Source organism: Pollicipes pollicipes, unplaced genomic scaffold (assembly GCF_011947565.3).
Source record: "Pollicipes pollicipes isolate AB1234 unplaced genomic scaffold, Ppol_2.1 Scaffold_4740;HRSCAF=5597_pilon_pilon_pilon, whole genome shotgun sequence".
NCBI lineage: Eukaryota > Metazoa > Arthropoda > Thecostraca > Pollicipedomorpha > Pollicipedidae > Pollicipes > Pollicipes pollicipes.
The window spans coordinates 35,032,937-35,055,001 of NW_023596545.1; the positions used below are offsets into that span (position 1 = coordinate 35,032,937).

Below are 22,065 nucleotides of genomic sequence, written 5' to 3' on the forward strand. Positions count from 1 at the left end.
TATGCAGCGAGGTACCCTACTGTGTGCGTCAGGCTGATAATATGCAGCCAGGTACCCTACTGTGTGCGTCAGGCTGATAATATGCACCGAGGTACCCTACTGTGTGCGTCAGGTTGAGATTCTCCGGGTAGATATCTTACCGCGTCGGTCAGGTTGAGAATCTCCGGGTAGTTGGAGGCGAGGTACTCGGCCACCTCGGTCCGGCCGTTCATCACGGCCTTGTGCAGGAGGCTGACGCCGTTCTTGTCCCTCGACATGGCCAGCTTGCGACGGTCCAGCAGGCTCTTGGTCTGGCGTAAGTCACCCTCCTCTACCACCTTGTGGATCGCGTCCATCTTCGACTGTGAACAATGTACATTACAAGTGAAGCGTTTCCATAGGGAAAACAAAACAAAACAAAAATATCAAAATGCCGCCCCAAAAACAGAAGGCCTTCAGTACGTTGAAATTGCTTATTTATGCAGCTAAAGCCTTTGACCGTAATGCACTTGCCACACTTTTGAAGTCCAGCTATTTCATGCTAACTATTTGGTCCAACAGCTTGCTTCTAAATCAACCCCGTCCCGTTATAAAGCATGAAGCCTCCCTCTCCGTGAGAATGAATAATAAATCCCGGGCCAAAGTGGGCGTAATGTGGTGCTTGCGGCGTCATGGTAGGTCGTAACACACATGTTAAGGGACCGGCCATACTGGGGCATTGCTGGAGCTTGCATTTTGAAATGCCTACGCAGTTCCCGTTGCTGCGAAGTCGCTGGGCCGGCCCGGCAGTGCCGCTATGCAATCAAAGGTAATTATGCTGAGGCACTGCGGGAATTGTACACGCGAGCAACAACGCAAGCTATGCTCCTGCGTAGCGCATGTTTCTGTGTGACTGCACATGTTCGGTCTTTGTATTAACGTGAAAGTAGCTAGTGCGGCTCTTCATTGGCATGTTGCCGACTTTCAAAAGTTCCTGCATCGGCAAAAAGATATGCTGTGGCAGGCCTCATCGGACTTCGAGCTATCTGCCTTTTTAAACATGTTGGTCAGCAGGTATATAGCTGGGAAGGATTTGCGCTAAGTTATTTGTATAATTCACGAGGGAAATGTTGTGGGTCTCAAATCGGTTATAGGTACCTACACCTATATATATATATATATATATATATATATATATATATATATATATATATATATAGGAGGTGTAGGGAAGCGGTCTCATAGGCCTCACGGCTTCCGTGATACTGAATTCATGGAAGAGCACGCATGCAGTTTTCAGCTGACCATTTTGGAATGAGCGGGCTTCCTCGGTGATTTTCCTGATTTTTTTGCTGTTAATTTTTGAACTACCAATTGCGTGATGTTTAAACTGTTAATAGCTATGGACAAAACAAGTTTGCCTCTCTTGGAAAAAATTAAAGACACCTCGACATATTATACTTGATATAAGATAGAAAAGCCTCCTGGCTTTTTACCATTATAAGTCCAAAGTTCTTCTCTTGAGTTAACGACGTTCAATATACCGGGAGGCATTGGTGAAACGACGTTATGGCGCTAAATGACGAGTACATTGACGGTTCTGCATGCATTCGATATCTAGCATAACAATGTGCTTACTAGTTCCTCCAAGTATCATGAAAGCTATTGACTCAACATAGAACTTTTAGCTCACTAGCTTGATAGCCGTCTTATGGTGATCCAATTGATGATATTATAGTGGACGCATTTTTGGTTCAAGCACGTACAACGAATGCTTGCAGCATATTTCGTTTTACAGTTCTTCTTTTTGTTGATTTGCAGAACTGTGTCACGCTACACGGTAAAGTCATTCAACAGAATGTTAATAGGTTGAACCATGCAAATTTAACTCAGGCCAAGGGTTTCACAGGTTAACAAAAACTTCAAGGAATAAAGTTTAGCCTGTCATGACCTGGCTTCACAAATCTTAGTCACATTAACCAGGATAACATTAAAATGCATTTAAGGCAGTTTGGCCTGTATCATCTGTCATCGTCTCGGCTCTTGTTGCACCTGCTTGGTGTTTAATAGAACGGGTTGTGGCATACGCCACAAGTCCCGACCCGTCTGACATGACACGATAAATCACAGATGGCACCTACTGCCGACTAATGATCGTTATATGATTCAGTGCATTAATGACTATGCAGCACAGCCCTTCATGCTACCAAACCATACATAGTTTTGAAGATAAAAAGTCCTAAATTCACTGTTATAGCACCCATCCATGGAGGCCCAATAGCAGCGTGCGTGCTTGCAGTCATCACCGAGGAAAAAAATAACAAAGCTTGGTCGAAGACAGCGTTGATTCGTTACACGACACCGAAGAAAGAGAAGTCGCCCGAGAAGTTCATGAGGCCACCCAGAATGTCAGCCCAGAAATCAACGTCACATGACATAATGGCGCCGCTTCTGATTCCGCCCGCACTTCCCGCCACATTTCCGAAGCTGTCACTGACAGAGCGGCGACATCGGACGTGTTCTCCCGGCCGGTAACGACCAGCAGACCGACCAGGGTCTGCAGGGCCGGCCAAATAGCGACAGCGATCAAGGAGGCTTGCGTGACCGGTCGGCCGGCCAAGCTCCAACCGGTCACGAAGGTCCGGCTCGACAAAACGCCGCCGGTGGCCCGCCCGCCCGACCAAATGTCTTCGGGTCGGTCATCAGCGTTAATAGCGACGGCTGCGTAGTTGCGTCTGATGAGTGCTTCGTGACCATATATTGCGATTCAGTCTCTTGGCTGACGAAGGCTGAGGACGGTCGTAAATTTTGGCTGGTTCTGAAGGGTTGGGTGACATGCATGACTACCTCTGTAGCTTTGGGTGACTTTGGGCTGTAGTCGGATCAAAGATGAGCTTTTGACTGGGGAAGTAATGATTCATTTTTATCTTGTGTTACAGATTTCGTGGAAGAACATCATAGCCACTATTACATGATATTCATGTTTTCTATACCATTACCCAAGAACAGGTAACCAGCTTTATAACGCCTTATCTCCGAAAAAACTTGGACTTCATGCAACTTTCTTTGACTAGTTGTAAAAGACGGCCGCATATTTGTGCTTTTTCATGTCAGTTTTCTTGTTTCCCAGCAGGATTTTTGTGTCCACAAGTGGGCCAGACATGCTCACACGATAACGTTTTTGTTTGGGGACTGGCACACTCACGATACGGTCGGGAACACTTCGCAAGAAAGCTCTGGTCTTGTCGTCGGCCGACGATTCCTTCAGCAGCTTGTGGCCCTGTCCGTCGATAATGACGTCCTCCAGCTTCTCCAGGTCCCCAGCCTTCAGCCACTGACGGATGTTCGAGGAATTCATCGGCAGTACTGCAAACGGGAATGAGCGTCAAAGCCTACAACCTCAGTGGTCACGAAGTGATGGCTGCGATCGCGGTGAGATTGGTGCCCCAGGTTCCGAACCTAAGCCGAAAGATTGGTGATTCGGTAAGGCTACGGGATAGGCGCAGTCCTGCGAAGGTAGGGTTGTCAAGGCAGCTTATTCCTGAGACGCTGCTGGCAGGACTAAATGCCACTGGTGCCGTGTATGGTACTCCCGACGTCCTCCGATTCTCAACATGACTGAATGGTATGCAACGTGTATTAACGCTATGCATTCCGGTACAGCATACCATCGCAGATTTCGTTACCGGGCGGCATCTAGCGGATATTAGGGACAATGGTGGCATCATACAGACGTCGGGCTTAAGTTAAAACTCAGTCTTGCCAACTCCAGCAGAATCATTCGAGATCGGTTGGACACACAGGTTAGCGATATCGTTTAAATGATGAGCTGCTATGAGGAAATGGTCATTGCCCAACGGCCAAAAATGGGTTCCTCTTCATGCCCTCGACCAACATGATATGACTGGCGCAAATCCATAACTCCGTCAACTATCTCCGATGTCATGCTCCTATCTCCACCGTAAATACAGCGCCACTATCCTACTAGTCTTCCGCCACGACGCTAGTAAAGCGATCTACCGCAGCAGTGTTCGCGATTTTAGTGCCATCGATTGCGGCCATGACGAGGAGTTAATGTGCCAACGCCATGCAACAGTGTCACCGTGAATGTACCTATTCATCAGACATCGATGCATACAGCGGCCGAAAGTAGGTGATTAGCCATGATATGCATCATTACATTAGTCAGACGTCAAATAATGCCAGGGTGATGTGAATTACTGCAGCTGTGCGAGTGACAAGCACAAGATACCTTTAACACCATGGGTGGATGAAAATGATAACTATTCCAGTACTCGATAGCCGGCGCCTGCTTCACCAACAAAAGAAACAGCCCGAGTGCCTGCACTTAATAGTCAGTTGGTTAGTGTTTACGCTGCGTCCTGAATAGCCTGGAGCTGTCTTGCGTGCGATTTGGTCAATTCTGTCGTCCAACCCCTTCATTAGCCTGAACACGACTGGTCAAAACATGGAAGCCTGATAACAGTTTATTAGCAAACCTCTTTTTGACATGAAAATGGGCTGATCGACGCAATTACTTTGTGGACGCACTCTAATGTTGAGCAAACACCATACTTCTTGTAATTTTACAAATAAACCTATCACTTTCCAGTCAACAAGGAACTCCATATGCCTTGTAACGACGCAATTTACTTAAGTACTCCGATCTGTCAGCTAAATACTCACTTGTAAATCACCCGTGGAAAGAAAACACCGGTGCGTAGCAAAACGCCGCGCATGAAACTATAAGCATATCACCACACACACTGTGTAGCTTACGAGGAGCCAAAAATTACGTGCTCTTCTTGTTGAAGACACGTACGCAACCCATAGACCGTGCTGCACCATACGAGGCATACACACAAGATGCAGGTGCATTTCTCAGTGCTGGCAACACGCGGAATGAGTACGATCAACATAACTCAACACATTTCGAGCGCACGCCCAGTGGCATGGACACGACAGGCCATAAAATTTTCCACTGCGTATGGGGAGGTCTATGAATATGAGCACCATGCGGCTAATAAAGCGAGAGCCGGCTCACCTTTGGGAGGGCTGGAGTGTGTGTACAGGTTGCCATTGGCCCCACTGCCCTTGCCCTTGGTCTTGGAGCGCGGGCTGTGGCCCTGCGAGGGCCGTCGCGTCGCCTTGGTGATGGCCATGTTCGCACCCCTGTCCGCCACTCTCCCGCGGTCGGGCCGAGCCTCTGTGGCGGGCGGCGCTCCGGGCCGGTGCTGCGAGTCCGGCTCTCCTCTGTCGGCCGGCCGCGGCTGACCAGCACTGTCCCCCGTCGGCGACTGACCGGCGCCACACCGCCCGACGATCCATAGGCGCCGTTGCTAGTCAACACTGGCAAGTGTTGTTGGCAACTATTGAGGCCAGCACCCCGCGCAGCCGGCCACCAGCCGCCGGCGCCCCCTGACCTCGATAGCCGCCGGCGTCGTCACGTGACCGCTCGGGACCGGCTGAGGAGGTAGTCATCAGCAAGGTCAAGGTTGTATCGGCGGACCGGGCAGGCCAAGGCTGACTGGGATCCGCGTGCTGGTGGCCTCGTTATGTTGTGTGTGCAAGAGCCCCCTTGCTGAGCAAGCGGTGTCAGACGTTCCGTGTTAAGAGTGGGAATATTCCATCCACTCAGCAAGCCACACCACGCAGCGGGGCTGGTTAAAGTGTCGGCGATCTAAACATCGCGTTGCTGGGGTGGCGGTGAGTCATGGGCGTTTGAGCCAGACACGATGCATTTACGACACTCGTTCAGCGTAAAGAACGCCCCGACGAGATCATTATCGCACGTGATCCTGTCTGGGTTCATTAACCACCTCCGAACGTAACTGGTCAACGAAATATTTACGAACACGACTGAGCGGCGAACACGCTCGTGAAATGTTTCCCAGGTCTTTATCTATGAGGGCCTTTAACGGCATCTATGAGTGGCGAAAAACTCGGAAAAAAATTGGCTGAACCACGGATTGGATTTCGCCATGACCCACAGCACCTGCAATCAATGAGCAGCTTTTTAAATATCTTAGATCCTTGACGAATATTAAGGTTAAAGTTACATACGAATGCGGTGTTTTAAAGGGACCGTGCCAAAAGAGCAGAAGACGTACCTGATTTAAAGTCGGCCACCACATCGTTCAAGATACACCACTCCGGTCGCTTTTGCCACGCTTGGAAAGCTCCATGAAAGTCCGTCCTTTGAGCGTGTCAGGCACCGTCTGAGCTCACCCAGAGTCTCCCCCACAGTATCGAAACGGACGCCTTCCAGCTTTGACTTTACCTTGAGGAAGAGGGAGATGTCCCTTTTCAAGCAAGGAGCCCGTAGGCAAAATACTAGGGGACACATTTTCGTTCCCGACCAAGGGGTGAAGGAACATTTCGTCCCAGCGTGGGGTTCCTACCGACTGCCAGCCTGGTGACAAGGTAAGGGATCGATCCAGGAGCCCTTCTTGAGATATATCATGCATTGGCCGCCTTGGTGGCGCGAGAAGTCCTTTGACCTGGACAGCTGACCCCAGATCGGTGCAAGCTTCCTCATTGATGCAACAAGATCCCTTTTCGCCACAGTCGGTCCATTGATTGGAACGGGACTCCAGATCAGCTTAAATGGCCCTTGGCTGAAATGAGGTGGAGCCCCTTCCCCCCCCCCCCCCCCTCCCCGGTTGGCAGTGGGGACCCTGCCCGACACAGATCCCAGCCATTTTCTAAGTGTGGACTCTCATCATAAGTTCCCATATCTCCTTTCTTCGTCAGAGGCACCGACCAACGCATGAGGCCCACTGGCATTCATGGTTTGTCTCCGGCTCTGCTCAGCAAATATTTCCACGGACGACTCGAGACCCCTTGCCAACATAGGAACACCTGTTAGGTACGCGCTGTGGACCTCTGACTGATACCAATGCGGGCCCGGCCTTTGGCTGATACCACCGATAAATTGCGGGCCCGGCCTTGTCCCTCCTTAGGAAATGGGCCCAGGGTACAGGCCGACACGGAGCCGACTGTTCGGTGTTGGTGGCCTCTGGCCAACATGGGGGTCGCAGGCTACGGCTCAACGAACAAAGGTATTTAATGTGACCAACAGCCAACCCTTCAGGACCTTCAGGCCTTTCAGCCTTCCAATCGGGCCTTTGGTCTTTGGTCCCGATGGGGCCAAACACGGCCTCTGGCCCGCCCAGGGACGCTTACCGACACAGAGCTCCCAGTTAGGCACCGTAGGCCCTTGGCTGATACAGAGACCTTTCATTTTTCGGGGACCCCCAACCAATGCAAACCGCGTGCGACGACCTTGTTCCTGCTTAGAAAATACACCCAAAGCGCAGACCGACGCGGAGCCAATCGTCCATTACCGGAGGTCTCTGGCCGAAACGGAGGCCCTGAATCGAGTCAGCGGCTCTCGATCGGCGCGAAGGGACAGCTGACTGGCATTTGAAGGTCTGGCCCTCAGGACCAAGCTCCTGAATGCGACATCCGGCCAGCCCTTTGGGAACTTAAATCGGGATTTTGATCGCCGGTGCGTGACGGTACGTCGAGGACGCGCGAGCTGTTGACCCACACCAATACCACCGTCGTTTCTTCTCTGTCCTACTCACCGGCTGTGGTTCCCAGTGACTTCACCCTCTTTCCCAAGATAGAGTCCAGGCTGCAGGATCGCCGTTTTGACAACGTGGAGGAGATCCAGTGCGAATCGCAGACGCATTTTTGACATGCTTAGAGCGTCACATCCAGGGAGCGTTCCTAGCGTAGCAGAAGCGACGGGAGCGACGCATTGATGCACGAGATGACTACTTTGAACAGGATGACGGCCAATTTTTAAGCAGGCACGTTTTCGTCTTTATAGACCTGGCCAAGACCAAGCCTCCGAAGCTTTTGATCACACCTCGTATTTACACTAGCGTGTCAGCTGTTTATGTTTCGGGTAATATGCAGAAGCCCGTGCGGAAGACTGTTTTGCATTTAAGTACGGCGTGCTCGGTCCCTACATGTCACGAGAGGGTTAGGGCGACACCAACACTGTTTTAAAAAGATTAAACAGCCCTGACGAAAGAGCCAAATGTATTGCCACGGCGATCTCAGCTGACAGCCTTCTCTGAACGCAACTTGCGAATACACGCGCACAACATGTACCTATACCGGCAGATACAAAAACACATGACATTCAACAACCATCGCTCGATGCAAAGTAAGGCCACACGCACACCTAGGACTTCCGCAGTCGCGTCTTGAACTGGGTGTCCGACCACACATCCCAAGCCAGGGCAGCTGGCTCACTTCTCCACCTTCGGTTTCTTGGCGGCCGGCTTGGAGGTGCGCGACAGCTTCGAGGCCTTCTGCGAGGGCCGCGTGAGAGGGCCGCCGACCTGGGAGCTCCGGCCCAGCGCCGACGCCTGGCTGGCGGCGGCCGCCGGCGCCGGCCGCGCGCCCGCCGCCGCCGGTGCCTCCTCCTCCGGCTCGTCGTCGTCCGAGCTGGCGGCGCGCTCCAGCGCCGCCTGCAGCGCCGCCTGGTTGATGCGGAAGTCGCGCGACGTGCTGAGCTTAACGCCGGCGTGGAGGTCCAGCTTGGTGCGCTGCGCTAGAGCGATCAGGTGCTTCTCGAACTGTTCGATGTTGCAGACGAGCACGGGGATGAGACGCGTCTGGCGCAGCACGCGCGCCCGCGTGCCGGCCGGATCGGCCCGCTTCGCCTGGCGCTGCTGCCGCTGCTGCGACTCGGTGAACGTGATGAAGGTGTAGACGTGCGGCGTCAGGGAGCGGCCGCACCCCTCCAGCACGCGTTCGAATCTGGAGAGCGACTGGACGGTAAGAGCGAGGCACGAAACGTGCCCGCGAAGGGGGGGGGGGGGGAGGCGGCTGAGAGAACTTGGCAACAGGTTAACTTGTGAGAGAGTTACGAGGAGTAACAGTGACAGAGAGGCGGGACACAACGGTAACAAAGAGGCGGCTGAATGCAGGCTCAGACCAGAACCAAGGGGACTGGTTGGCACTGGCTGGTTGGCGGTGAAGAGCTGCGACCGAGATCAGCTGGCAACCAGCCCAACACCAGCATTGTTGGTGGGTAAGCGCTAATGCGTTGCACAAGTACTGGTACATGGAGTACGTACAAAAAGGTTCGTGACAGGGCCTGTACAGCGGGAGAAGTTAACGTCAAACACTAGTCGGATGGACCGCGACGCAAAACAGGTAGTGGAAAGTGGTAAGAATGATCAGGAACACGAGGAACATGGCGGTAGGTGTAGCATGGCATAGCGTGTCTGGATAAGTACTTACGGGGCCTCATGCAATCACAGTCATAATAAGCTAAATTGGCAGGACAATGGGTGTTTAAGTTCGCATGAATGTAGAAATGCTCGTAATTTTAATGGAAGTAAGCCTGCGCCAGTTGTCTTTTCCAAGGCTAAGGAAGCATTGTTCTTTAGAGGATACCCGAATTCCCGTCCCGCCAGAACACACATCACATGGCAATTTAAAGCCGGAGGCACGGCAAAAATGGGATATTCTGCGTGCCTTCGAACAAACCACTACCCACGTACCTACTAACGCACGCACGTCTACGCCCGTACGTCTAGGTACCCAAAAGACACGCAACAGATAAACGAGCCACGAGGATCCGCTGGAGGCGACCGACCCACGCTCCACCGCACGGCAGCACTCACTTGGCGCACATGGTGTGCCGATTGAGCCGGCCGTGGCGGCTGCGGGCGGCGTAGTACTTGACGAGCGCGGCCAAACTGACGTAGGCCCGGCCCAGCAGCCGGAGCACGGCGTCGGAGGCGGGCCCCAGCGGCACGGCCGCCTGCACCAGCTCGTCCAGCACGGCCACCAGCGCCAGCAGCCGGCCGCAGACGGCCGCCTCGCGCGCCGCCTCCGCCTCGTCCAGCAGCGCGCCGGCCGCCGCGCGGCAGCCGGCCAGTAGCCAGTCCAGCGCGTCCAGCCAGCCGGTCAGCCGCTGGCACAGTGCCAGCAGGCAGGCGACGCCGCTGCGCTCGGAGACGGCGTCGAGCGCCACCTCGGAGGCGGCCAGCCGCGTCTCCTCGTCCAAGTCGCCCAGTCGCTCGTGCACGGCACGCGCCAGCTGGCGCGCCAGCGACGAGTGCGCCGAGCAGCGGTCGCTCAGAGCCAGCGCCAGCTCCACCAGCTGACGGCAGAACTGCGGCTCGTCATCCGGCGGCTGGCGCAGCAGCTGCTGGCTCCAGCCCAGCAGGTCCTCGTGCTGGTCGGGCGCCTGGGAGGCGACCAGCAGCAGGAGGCGCAGCAGCGGCGGCGTGGCGCGCGCGCCGCTGCCGGCGGCCAGCAGCAGGCGCAGACGCGCCAGCAGCCCGGCGGCGCCGCGCTCCGCGCACGCCTCCAGCAGCGCCGGCAGCCCATCGGTGAAGTGCTCGCGGAAGGCGTCCAGCAGGTCGGCCAGCGCCTCGAGGCAGGCCGGCGCCAGGTCGGCCTCGTCCTCGGCCGCGGCCAGGCGCAGCAGCGCCGGCGCCAGCCGGCCGGCCAGCTCAAACACGTGGCGCGCGTTGGCGCCCTCGGCGCCGGCGCACTCGCCGTCGGCGCGCAGCTGGGCGCACAGCTGGCGCGCCGCCTCGGCCGCGTGGCACACGAGCGCAGGCTGACCGCGCAGCCGCTCCAGCGCCACGTGGTGCGCAGGGTCGGCGTCGGCGGTCAGCGCCGAGAGCAGCCGCGTCACCGAGCGCAAGCTCAGGCACAGCGGGTCCAGCGCCGGGTCGCGCGCGCGCGATTTGCCCGTCGCCGGCTTTGCGCGCTCGGCGTCCTTCTTCTTGCCCTTGGCCGGCGCCTTTTGCTTGACGAGGTCGGCGACGGCGCTGTACTTCTCGAAGAGGCAGGTGATGACGGTGGCCTTGGCCTCATCCTGCTCAAACGGCGTCTGGTAGCGGTGGTCCAGCAGCGCCTGGTACACGTCCTGCAGCAGATGCAACAGCACGGCGTTCCGCTTGCCGTCCACCGACGCGCCGCCCACCTCCGACTCTTTCCCGATGCCGAAGTCGTCCACCTCGACATTCATCATGTCCTTAGCGATGTCGTCAAGCGCGCGCTCCGCCTCGCGGGCCGCCAGCAGCTCGGGACCCTCGTCCTCCGTCTCCTCGTCGGCGGCGGCGGCCAGCAGACGTCGCGCGCAGGCAGCCAGCGCCGTTATCAGCTCCGGCAGCGGCTCCAGCAGCGTCACCTCCTCGGCGCCCACCTCCAGGCAGGCGGACAGCTTCAGCGGCGGCGCACCGGCGCGCTGCTCCACGTACAGCCGCAGCTGCTGCAGCAGCATGGCCAGCACCGACTCGGACAGCTCCGGGTTGCGACTGAGCACCTCGTGCAGGCCGGCGTACAGCGTGGCGCGCACGGCCGCTTGCTGACCCAGGCAGCGGCGCAGCACGCCCAGCAGCTCCAGACAGAGCGCCTCATTGGCCGAGGTGGGGAACGCTGGTCCCAGGTCGGCCGCCACCTGGCTCATGGCGCAGGAGAAGTTCTGCGACGCCTGGCTGAACGGCAGACTGCTGGCCACGCGGAAGTGGCGCAGGCACAGCAGCAGCTCGCAGACGGCCGTCTGGCGCGCCTCGCACCGCTTGCTAACCAGCAGCTTGCGCAGCGCCAGCACCAGGTGGTCCTTCAGCGGCACGCACAGCTTCAGCACGGGCAGCAGGGCGGCCAGCAGGCGGCGCGCAGTGGCCAGCGGCAGCAGGCCGAGATGCGCCAGCAGGTCGGTGAGACAGGCGCGACTCTCGGCCACCGTCAGGGGACAGCCGGCCACCAGCTGGCCGAGCGCGTCCACGTGCGCCTCGGCGCGGTCGCCGCCGGCCAGGCATGAGACCAGCCGCGCCACGGCGTCGCGCGCCAGCTCCGGCCGCCGGCCGATCAGCGCTGTCAGGGCGCGAGCGCCGAGCCGCGCCAGCCGCGCGCCGCCGGCCGCCAGCAGCGCGAACGCCAGCCGCAGCAGGCCGTCGCCGACGGGCGCCCAGCCGCCGGCGCAGAGCGCGGCCGCCTCCAGCAGCAGCCGGTCGGCGTCGGGCGGCGCGGCGGCCGCGTCGCGCAGCCAGCGGCTCTCCTCGCGCAGCACCGTCTCGCGGGCCGTGCGCGCCAACGCGGCCACCAGCGCGTCCAGCACCGGCTGCGCGTGGCTCTCGCCGGCGGCCAGCGCCAGCGCCAGCGCCAGGCTGAACGGCGTCAACAGGCGTGCCGGGCACTGCACCGAGGCGCGCACGTGGCGCACGAACTCGCGCACCAAGCCCTGCTCCAGGCTGGGCGCGTGCGTCACGTGGTAGATGACGGTGCCTTCGGCCTGGCGGAGGCCGGCGGCGGCGCGCCCGTCCCCGCCGTCGGCGCGCGCGAGCTCCTCCTGTTCGGCGAAGTACTCGAGCAGGAGGTGGAGCAGCTTGGAGCCGGCCGGGCCGGCGCAGAGCCGCACCAGCTGATAGACCAGCGGCGGCAGCTGCTGGTGATCCAGCCGGCCCAGCAGGCCACGCACCGTCTCCAGCAGCTGGTCCAGCTCGTCGGCGGCCAGCTGCTCGTCGCGCAACACCTCGGCCAGCCGCGTGGCGGTAGGGCCGCTCCAGTCAGCCCGACACACGGCCGCCAGCACCTGGGCGCGCGCCTCGCGGCCCGGCAGCGTATCGCCGTCGTACGTGACCTCGGCACAGTCGGACAGCATGGTCAACAGCTTCGGGAAGAGTTCGATCCAGCAGCCCGATAGAGAGTCAGACTGTCGGATGGCCGCCACGTACTCCAGCGTGAGCTGGCTGATGCTGGTCGGTGGCAGCGAGGACAGCTGTAGCAGGAGCATGCCCATCACGTCCCGAGCGCAGCGCAAGTCAATACTGTCACTCTTCAGTGCTTCTATGCAGGCCTGGACTAGAGCTAGCTTTTTTGACTGGAGGGTTTCTGAGTTCAGGGCAGAGAGTGCTGCGTTGAGCACCGAGCTGGCATCAGCTGACTTGGTGATGCTCAGCACAGCACTGCCCATGTCTTCTGCTGATGCATTTGACAGAAGTTCTCTCAGTGCCTCACTGTCACTGGAGGATGCAGTTATCTTCTCATGCAGAGCTGACATAATGTCATGCAAAAGTCAGCCAATGTTCTGAAAATAGCATGAAGTTACACACATGAAATTCTCGACAGGTATGCACAAAGGTCGTGGGATGGGCCACAAATGTGAGGAGTGCGCTTAGTTGTGGATTGAAATATACTTCACACAAAGGTGGAATGTACACACATGAGGTATGTATGCACAAAGAATGAGCTGCACATAACATCTAACATCTCCAAATTGTATTGTGGTGATTCATATTGTTGCTTTTAACACCCAGTGAATGCCAAGCCAACCCAGATGCGGTCGGTGGGTGGGTGGAGTTTTGTTGGAGCCTGGAGGCAAGGCAGTATTGGGACCAAGCTCTGATATACACCAATGTGCATATGACAGAAACATGAGCTCAAAAAACAAAATGAGGCTTCTTCAATACACACACACACACACACATGCACACGCACCCACCCACGCCATAACAGGTAGTGAAATATTCTTACGATTCACCATGTAGCGCGCTCGTCTGCACAAAAATCTCCACGTACAGCGACGTAATGACGACGCTTCAATAGGTCAGCTGTCGCCAAAACCGTCAGGGTCAGGGCAATAGATGCCGGAAAGTGTCAGGGCAAGTAAGCGCCAGGGTATACTCTTGAAAGTAATGCGGCACGGCAATGCGGAACCCAGTGCTGTTCATGCCACTTTTGGAAACTGGCGCGCAACATGATTTTGACACTGACGCGCCATGAAAGCCGCCGCAATGACTGCACGGGCCATTCATAACAAACGTCCGTCAATCTAGCAGCAGATTGATATCCAATTGCCAGTTGGATATTGCGGGGCGTCTCGATTGCCGCCAAATTTGGTGTGCAGGGCCTTCTCAACACGCTGATTCCGAAAATCACTGCCTTTGGGGTGGAATTTTGCGTAATTTTCGAGTTATACGCTGCGTAACATCCCAATGTGATATTGCGGGGCGTCTCGATTGCCCCCAAATTTGGTGTGCAGGGCCTTCTCAACACGCTGATTCCGAAAATCAATGTCTTTGGGGTGGAATTTTGCGTAATTTTTGAGTTATACGCTGCGTAACATCCCAATGTGATATTGCGGGGCGTCTCGATTGCCGCCAAATTTGGTGTGCAGGGCCTTCTCAACACGCTGATTCCGAAAATCAATGTCTTTGGGGTGGAATTTTGCGTAATTTTCGAGTTATACGCTGCGTAACATCCCAATGTGATATTGCGGGGCGTCTCGATTGCCGCCAAATTTGGTGTGCAGGGCCTTCTCAACACGCTGATTCCGAAAATCACTGCCTTTGGGGTGGAATTTTGCGTAATTTTCGAGTTATACGCTGCGTAACATCCCAATGTGATACTGCGGGGCGTCTCGATTGCCTCCAAATTTGGTGTGCAGGGCCTTCTCAACACGCTGATTCCGAAAATCAATGTCTTTGGGGTGGAATTTTGCGTAATTTTCGAGTTATACGCTGCGTAACATCCCAATGTGATATTGCGGGGCGTCTCGATTGCCGCCAAATTTGGTGTGCAGGGCCTTCTCAACACGCTGATTCCGAAAATCACTGCCTTTGGGGTGGAATTTTGCGTAATTTTCGAGTTATACGCTGCGTAACATCCCAATGTGATACTGCGGGGCGTCTCGATTGCCTCCAAATTTGGTGTGCAGGGCCTTCTCAACACGCTGATTCCGAAAATCAGCGTCTTTGGGGTGGAATTTTGCGTAATTTTTGAGTTATACGCTGCGTAACATCCCAATGTGATATTGCGGGGCGTCTCGATTGCCTCCAAATTTGGTGTGCAGGGCCTTCTTAACACGCTGATTCCGAAAATCAATGTCTTTGGGGTGGAATTTTGCGTAATTTTTGAGTTATACGCTGCGTAACATCCCAATGTGATATTGCGGGGCGTCTCGATTGCCTCCAAACTTGGTGTGCAGGGCCTTCTCAACACGCTGATTCCGAAAATCAATGTCTTTGGGGTGGAATTTTGCGTAATTTTCGAGTTATACGCTGCGTAACATCCCAATGTGATATTGCGGGGCGTCTCGATTGCCGCCAAATTTGGTGTGCAGGGCCTTCTCAACACGCTGATTCTGAAAATCAATGTCTTTGGGGTGGAATTTTGCGTAATTTTCGAGTTATATGCTGCGTAACATCCCAATGTGATAATGCGGGGCGTCTCGATTGCCGCCAAATTTGGTGTGCAGGGCCTTCTCAACACGCTGATTCCGAAAATCACTGCCTTTGGGGTGGAATTTTGCGTAGGATATGGCGTGCCGCATGGAGGATTCGGCTGCGGCCGACTCGAGCAGCAAGACGCTGCAGGGTGGTATCCACCTAATCGGCAAGGCCCCCCTCGTAGTGCACCTGTATCGAGAGCACTTCTTACGAAGATACCATGGACACCAGACGACCCTGCACATCGACGCAACAGGGTCTGTGACGAAACAGATCGGGGCCAAGCGTCCCTATCTGTATGTCGTGGTGGCGGAGGGCGTGAGGGAGGTTGACACGAGCTATCTGCTCGCTCATCTCCTTGCTGAGTGCCACACTGTCCCGGTCCTAGCACACTTTCTATCGCAGGTAGCCCGAGACTTCAAGATCGTCACGAGAGACGCCTTCGCGCCACCACGCATCGTCATGGACTTGAGTTGGGCGTTGCTTCACGCCGTAGCCGAAAGTGTGCTGAAGACCACCCTCATGACGTACCTGGAGACGTGTTGGGAGGCGACGAAGGGAAGCCGACCTCCGGGCACAATCATCAGCCTCTGTAGAGCACATGTCTCGCACCGCCTCTCCCACGTGCTCAAACAGCACGGTGTGCGACATGACAGCGCCGCGGGCTACATGTGGCTTTTCGCTAGGCTTCAGACGGCCGCCAGTCTGGACGACATGGATCGTCTGTTCGCCAACTTCTGCGTGCTTGCTCTGTCCAAGGAGCAGCCCCAGAACCTTGTCGACAAGCTCGGTTCGGCAACAGGCGCGCCCGAGTCCGCTCAGCCAGAGGATGAGCCAGAACCACCACCGGACTCAATCAGGACGTACCGAGCCAAAACGTCGTTCGTCCGACATTTCGATCAGGTGCTGAAAATGGCCGAGGCTGACGTCCTGGACTCAGAGCAAGTGACCAGTAACTTCTACTGCCCCGCGTTGCCCCAGTACCTGCTGCGAGCCCTCATGCCACTGGCTCCTCTGTGGAGCCAGCTCCTCTCGGAAAGGGTGACCTCGAACGCTGCTGTTGAGTCCTATATGAGGGTGGTGAAAAAGCAGCTGCTGCGTGGACGCCTTCGGCTGCACCCATGCGAATTCGTTCGCAAGCTGCTGAACGACGGCGCGGTGCGCGCTAAACTGGATGTGGTCCCCGGGCGTCCAGCCCCGAGGGGCAAGAGACGGTTCCAAGAAGAGAGCCCCTTGCAAAATCCCGAGAAGCAAGAGGAATACTGGGCGAAGCGGGAGTCCAAAGCTGACAAGCCCTCATGGTACGCACGAATGCGTCCACCCACCTGCATGACAGATGGGCCCGTGGATCCTGAGGCTAGTCATTGCCGTCGCAAGCGTACTGCAGAAACTCCATTTGTTCGCCGTGCCCGGAAACGGGCAAATAGAGCCCGCCAAGCACCGCAAATGACCGTGCAGACAGGCGGTGACACTTCTGAGGGGAAGGAGGCGGACGTCAACCCAGTCACTGCCAGCAGTCCCGCAGCGATGAGTGCCACACGAGCCCGCCAAGTACCGCAAGTGAACGCGCAGACAGGAGGTGACACTACTGAGGGGAAGGAGGCGGACGTCAACCCAGTCGCTGCCAGCAGTCCTGCAGCGATGAGTGCCACACGAGCCCGCCAAGCACCGCAAGTGAACGCGCAGACAGGAGGTGACACTACTGAGGGGAAGGAGGCGGACGTCAACCCAGTCACTGCCAGCAGTCCCGCAGCGATGAGTGCCACACGAGCCCGCCAAGTACCGCAAGTGAACGCGCAGACAGGAGGTGACACTACTGAGGGGAAGGAGGCGGACGTCAACCCAGTCGCTGCCAGCAGTCCTGCGGCGATGAGTACCACACGAGCCCGCCGAGCACCGCAAGTGACCACGCAGGGACGCGGCAAACCGTGGGACGGTGTCCAGCTGGACGCCGACGCTCTTAAGTCTTTGGCGCCAGGGGAGTGGCTCATGGACGACGTCATCAACAGCTACTGTCTTGCATTGGCGTGGTCGTCTGGTGGTAGGGTGATCAGCTTTGCCACATACTGGCAGGAGTCCATGATGGCCGGCCGTACCAGCGAGATGCTGCGCGAACACCTGGAAGCTCGTGACGCTCACCTTGGAATGGTTTGGCTGCTGCCCTACCATCGAAACGGAAACCATTGGGCGCTGTACATCGTGGCCATAGGGTCCAAGACTATCGTGCACATGGACTCCCTGAACCTTCGGCCCAACAGACTGGACATCGCCTTCATTCAGCGGATGGTGGAGGCAGTCGATCTGGTGTCATCTGACAGCAGGCCTGCAACCGACCGAGAGACGGCGTGGGGACGTTGGAGGCTTGTGGTCCCGGGCGAGACTCCGCTCCAGCCCGATACGTTCTCCTGTGGCCCACGTGTGTGTTTCTACGCGGAAGTCGTAGCAACGGGCGTTGACCGTCGTTTCAACGATACTTCCATGCGACTCGAAATCCTAGCCAGGATACAGAGTGTAGTGGTAAGTGATTCGCGCGCGACTGTCCCTAAAGGTCATGGCTCATTTCAGTCAACTAATATGGATGACACAACGTGTATACGCCATATAGACTTGAATGCAAGTTGACGTATGGCTCCCACCCGACACGCGACGAGACTGCGTAAGTGATTGACCATGTTTGGGATGCCCAACGTTCGCAGGTGTACTTATAGAAGCACTCTGCCTGAGCCTGGAACATTTTATTGGTGAAGGTGTAGGTAAGATATATTGGCGTGGAAGTGTATTGATGATGATGATACATATATATATATATATATATATATATATATATATATATATATATATATATATATATATATGTATACATAATCATTATCGAACGCGCTGGTCCAGAACCCACGCAACGACGGCTTGCATGCAAAATGCCTGGAAAACACGACAGAAATAGTGACGTAAGTAATGCAAGTAACCGTATACGCCGAAAATTTATATGACCGGCATTGGTTTACAGACGAAGACCAGGCTCAGGAGCGTGACGCTCGGCTTCAACGCCAGAAAGGAGCTAGAGGCGCTGATGCCGAGCCTCCGGGAGGTCCAGAACATCGGCGATCCTGTGTCGTTCCTCCGCGACCTACAACTGGCTTCAGGTAAACCCTGCTTGTGAGAAGTTTTCACGCCGCCAGTCATCTAGCTGTGCCAGCCGTTACCGCAGAAATCCCAGACGCTCGAACGGGCCCTGTCAATGCATCGTGACACGCTTCATTAATCACCTCCTGGCGCCGCCTTCCTTACGAATGAGGTTTGCGTTCTGTCATGGGGTTTGCGGGCAACGAAATACGAAATGCATAAACACAAGCACAAGAGTGCACCTTATTTATTGACAAAATAGATCGATTAACTCAATGATAAAACTAAGTCATGGGAAATAAGCCCTAAATGCATCATGCTGTGATTCGACCTAAGCTTGATGACCACACCTATAATGATCGCGCGGCCCAAACCAAACAAAATTTTCACAGATGCAGTTCACACCCCGCTGAGGTCAGGGCGCGAAAGTGCCCGAAAGACCGGTCTTTACAATTCGCGTTGTGCTTGATTCGGATCTGGCTGTTTTCCCCTCCCCCTTCACGCAGGCGCATAACCCAACTGTAACAACTGGGACAGTTGAAGTGACATTCTCGGCCACCCGGCCGCCGGGCCTCGGCTTCAGGCCCGGTGTAGCCGACAGTCAACGTGGCCGTCGCCGGGGGACAGGCGCACGAACTTCCAGTGGTGCCGTGCCTCGCCGCCCAGGAAAAACGGCTCCCACAAGCCGTCCCGCGATGTCGTTCCGCAGGGTGACACCGGCTTGACGGCCGCTAGAAATATGTGACACTTGTGCATAGGCGCACCCAAAATTTCACCAGCGGGACACAGCTCCAACGCTTTCACTGAAAACCGCGGTACGGCCCTCGCCGTTTCTAGCGTACCTGGAACTGCTGAAATGGATGCTGCATATTGTTGATCTTCTCTTTTTTGCGGACTTACATGCAGTTTTCAGCTTTCAGCATACTGTTACGTACGCACGAATACATGGCCTTAAATTTGGTAAGGGGATGGGTAGGATGAGGTGCATATACCGACATGGGGGTCACTACTTAGCCCAATATTTGTCTCGGAGTAAGGTCAGAGAGAATTTGAGTTTGCATAGTTACGAACAGTCCTCCGTTCGCTTCCAAATCGAGTCGACTAGGCTGCTCTGTTCACCTCTTCTCAGTTAACAGCATCTTGTTTGCGGTTTGTCGTCTTTTTTGCACATTGGTGTATATTTGCTTCCGCAGTACCTGTGCCTTCAGGCCGTGCCATCGTGCTGGTATCTTTGAGAGATCTGGTATCTTGTGCTTTTTATTTGCGCCTTTGGCTGCCCCAGCAAGGACGCTCTGACCAGTGTCCCTGGCTGCCCCAGAATGTTCTGTCTGATCCATCCCCATGGCCGTCGGCATGTGTAAGCATACCTTGTGTCGCTGCTGGAGCTGAAATCGGACACTCTGTGGCCGACGTTCGGCATCAGCTAGGTGTCCGTGCTGCTAACGCCGGTGCCATTCCAGGCGCGTCACGGTGCCACACTGGCCGCCGCCTGCCACAGCCAGCCGGCCAAAATGAAGTCCAACGGCGTGGTCATGGTGCTTCTCGCAGAGGTTGTCTTCAGGGCGGCGCCCGAGACTGGTGAGCTCGCCGAGGGATGCGGACTGGCATGGGATCACGGAGGGATTGGATCGGACGGCGCTCGCTCAGAGTATGTCGCGATGGTGGGTCTCACTTTTGGATGTAGTTCAGCCAGCGTTCCAAAATGCATTCAGCAGGCTGTGCGGGATTTAAATATAAATTAATGCTACCAGAATCCTGGCTACCCGGCGACGGCCCCGCACGCAATTGGCTTGCGCCAATCCGTTGCCCTTTGACCCGACCCAGACACCTGACCTTCTTAGTGCATTTGTCAAGCCTGAGGTGCATAGATACTGGTTTCACAGCCGCGCAGTCCGATGCTGATTGGCTGATTCTGAACAAGGGGATGGGCAGTTGGCAGTGAGCCACAAGCCGGGGTGTAATAACATGAAAAGTATCCGCATACATGCCACCCAAGTGACCGAATATTAGAACACTGGGTTGAGCCGTCGATTCGTGCGACTTTGACGGTCAAGCGGCCTTTAGAACGCGGTGCATAGCCACTGTGAACGCTTTCACTATTTTGCCGTGCTGCCGCTGAGAACAGGCTGTTAAGTATCTGTGGTGACAATTTGAACCATCCCAAACTCGCCGTGGTTGCTATCAACTGGCTGCCGAATATTTAAAATGATTCTATCTGGTTAAGATGTTGCTCACGAGTGACATATCAGTGGTTGTGTTACTTGCTGAATTTATTCGGGATCTTTCTCTACGCTGTTGTATGTGGTATTCATGCTGCAGAATTCTGCTAAGCTTTGGTCTCAATTTAGATGCGTTCAACGCGATGTGCGTACCTTTTGGTGATGTTTGCGCAATAGCATATCTTCAGCTCATGTTATGGCGTAATGCAAATGACACAAAATGATAATATTTCACGTTTTGGTGGCCTGGCTTGCTGATAAGTTATGTATTGTAACAGGCGATGTTTGTAAGACTCGATGTCGTTGAAGCCAGTCTCGTCGCGACGCCTGCGCCGATCGCTGGTCTGACGGGGCACTGTCGTGTTCACAGCTGTCAGCCCGATTCCGGGCTTGCCATCGGGCGTGTCTGGGGAGCAGGCGTCTGGCAAGCCGTTCCCCATGGTGATGCTGGTTCACCTGAGTCTGCTGACGCGCTTGCTGATGGTAAAGCTGGTGCCGTTCGGCCAGCTCCCGGCCACGGCGGCAGCCGACAACGACGGGTCGGAGGCTAACATCTTCAAGAGGCCGCGAGACAACACGGGGTCAGGCGAGGTGACATATGCCTTCTCTTTTCAGGGTGAAAACGCGTTTGCTCTTCGTGGATCCAGTTTTGAATGTAGACGAACTTACTGATGGATAATTTGATATTAGATTCACTGGACGGGATAGCCATATGCATAGTTGGTAGATGCGTGCTGGGAAGCCAGGCTTCAACGCGTTTTGGAATATGTGTCCTGGAATTCCCCTTTGGGCCTGTCCGTATCAGTTCACTGGAGAAGGTCAGTTCGCGAGATGTAAGGGATAACCGTGTGGTATGTGATAGCATTGGCATGGTGGTATGGCCCAGTGGCATCCTTCTCAGCTTTGTTTCGTTTCTGACCTTTAAGGTGGTGGAGTAATAGTCCGACGTAGTCACTATCATTGTTTGTCCTAACCAAAAACTGACAAGATGTCGCTTGTGACCAAACCAATCGTGCCTCACCGTTGGAGCCTGAAGATTTGGGTGATGTCACCGCCTGTCTTATCTCCCAAGGACGCTGGTGACGCTGGTGGAGCAGCCCATGCTAGTTGTGCACGCCATGCCCATGTCGTTGGCTGGCCGGCCACATCAGCCCGCTGCTGCTGACCGTGGTGGAGACACCGCACTACGCGAGCCGGCCGGACTGCGGTGGCGACACACCGGTGGTCAGGCGGCTCAAGCAGCTGATAGCCGACTGCATGCCGAAGCATGGGACGGCACACGACGTCTGCACACCTGCACACGTCATCTGCACACCAAATTTGGAGGCAATCGAGACGCCCCGCAATATCACATTGGGATGTTACGCAGCGTATAACTCGAAAATTACGCAAAATTCCACCCCAAAGGCAGTGATTTTCGGAATCAGCGTGTTGAAGAGGCCCTGCACACCAAATTTGGAGGCAATCGAGACGCCCGCAATATCACATTGGGATGTTACGCAGCGTATAACTCAAAAATTACGCAAAATTCCACCCCAAAGACATTGATTTTC

The 22,065-nt window shown here is 55.6% G+C and overlaps 1 protein-coding gene across 1 annotated transcript; it reads right to left on the reverse strand.

Annotated features, from left to right (window-relative positions):
• Positions 1-8,222: 8,222 nt before the first annotated feature.
• Positions 8,223-12,259, reverse strand: FANCI (Fanconi anemia complementation group I; the record flags this gene model as incomplete). Its single annotated transcript, XM_037221200.1, has 6 exons — positions 8,223-8,285; positions 8,415-8,736; positions 9,609-9,760; positions 9,929-10,177; positions 10,526-11,581; positions 12,089-12,259. Coding segments are annotated over 6 exons (2,013 nt in total), but the record flags the coding sequence as incomplete, so codon positions are not given.
• Positions 12,260-22,065: the final 9,806 nt, after the last annotated feature.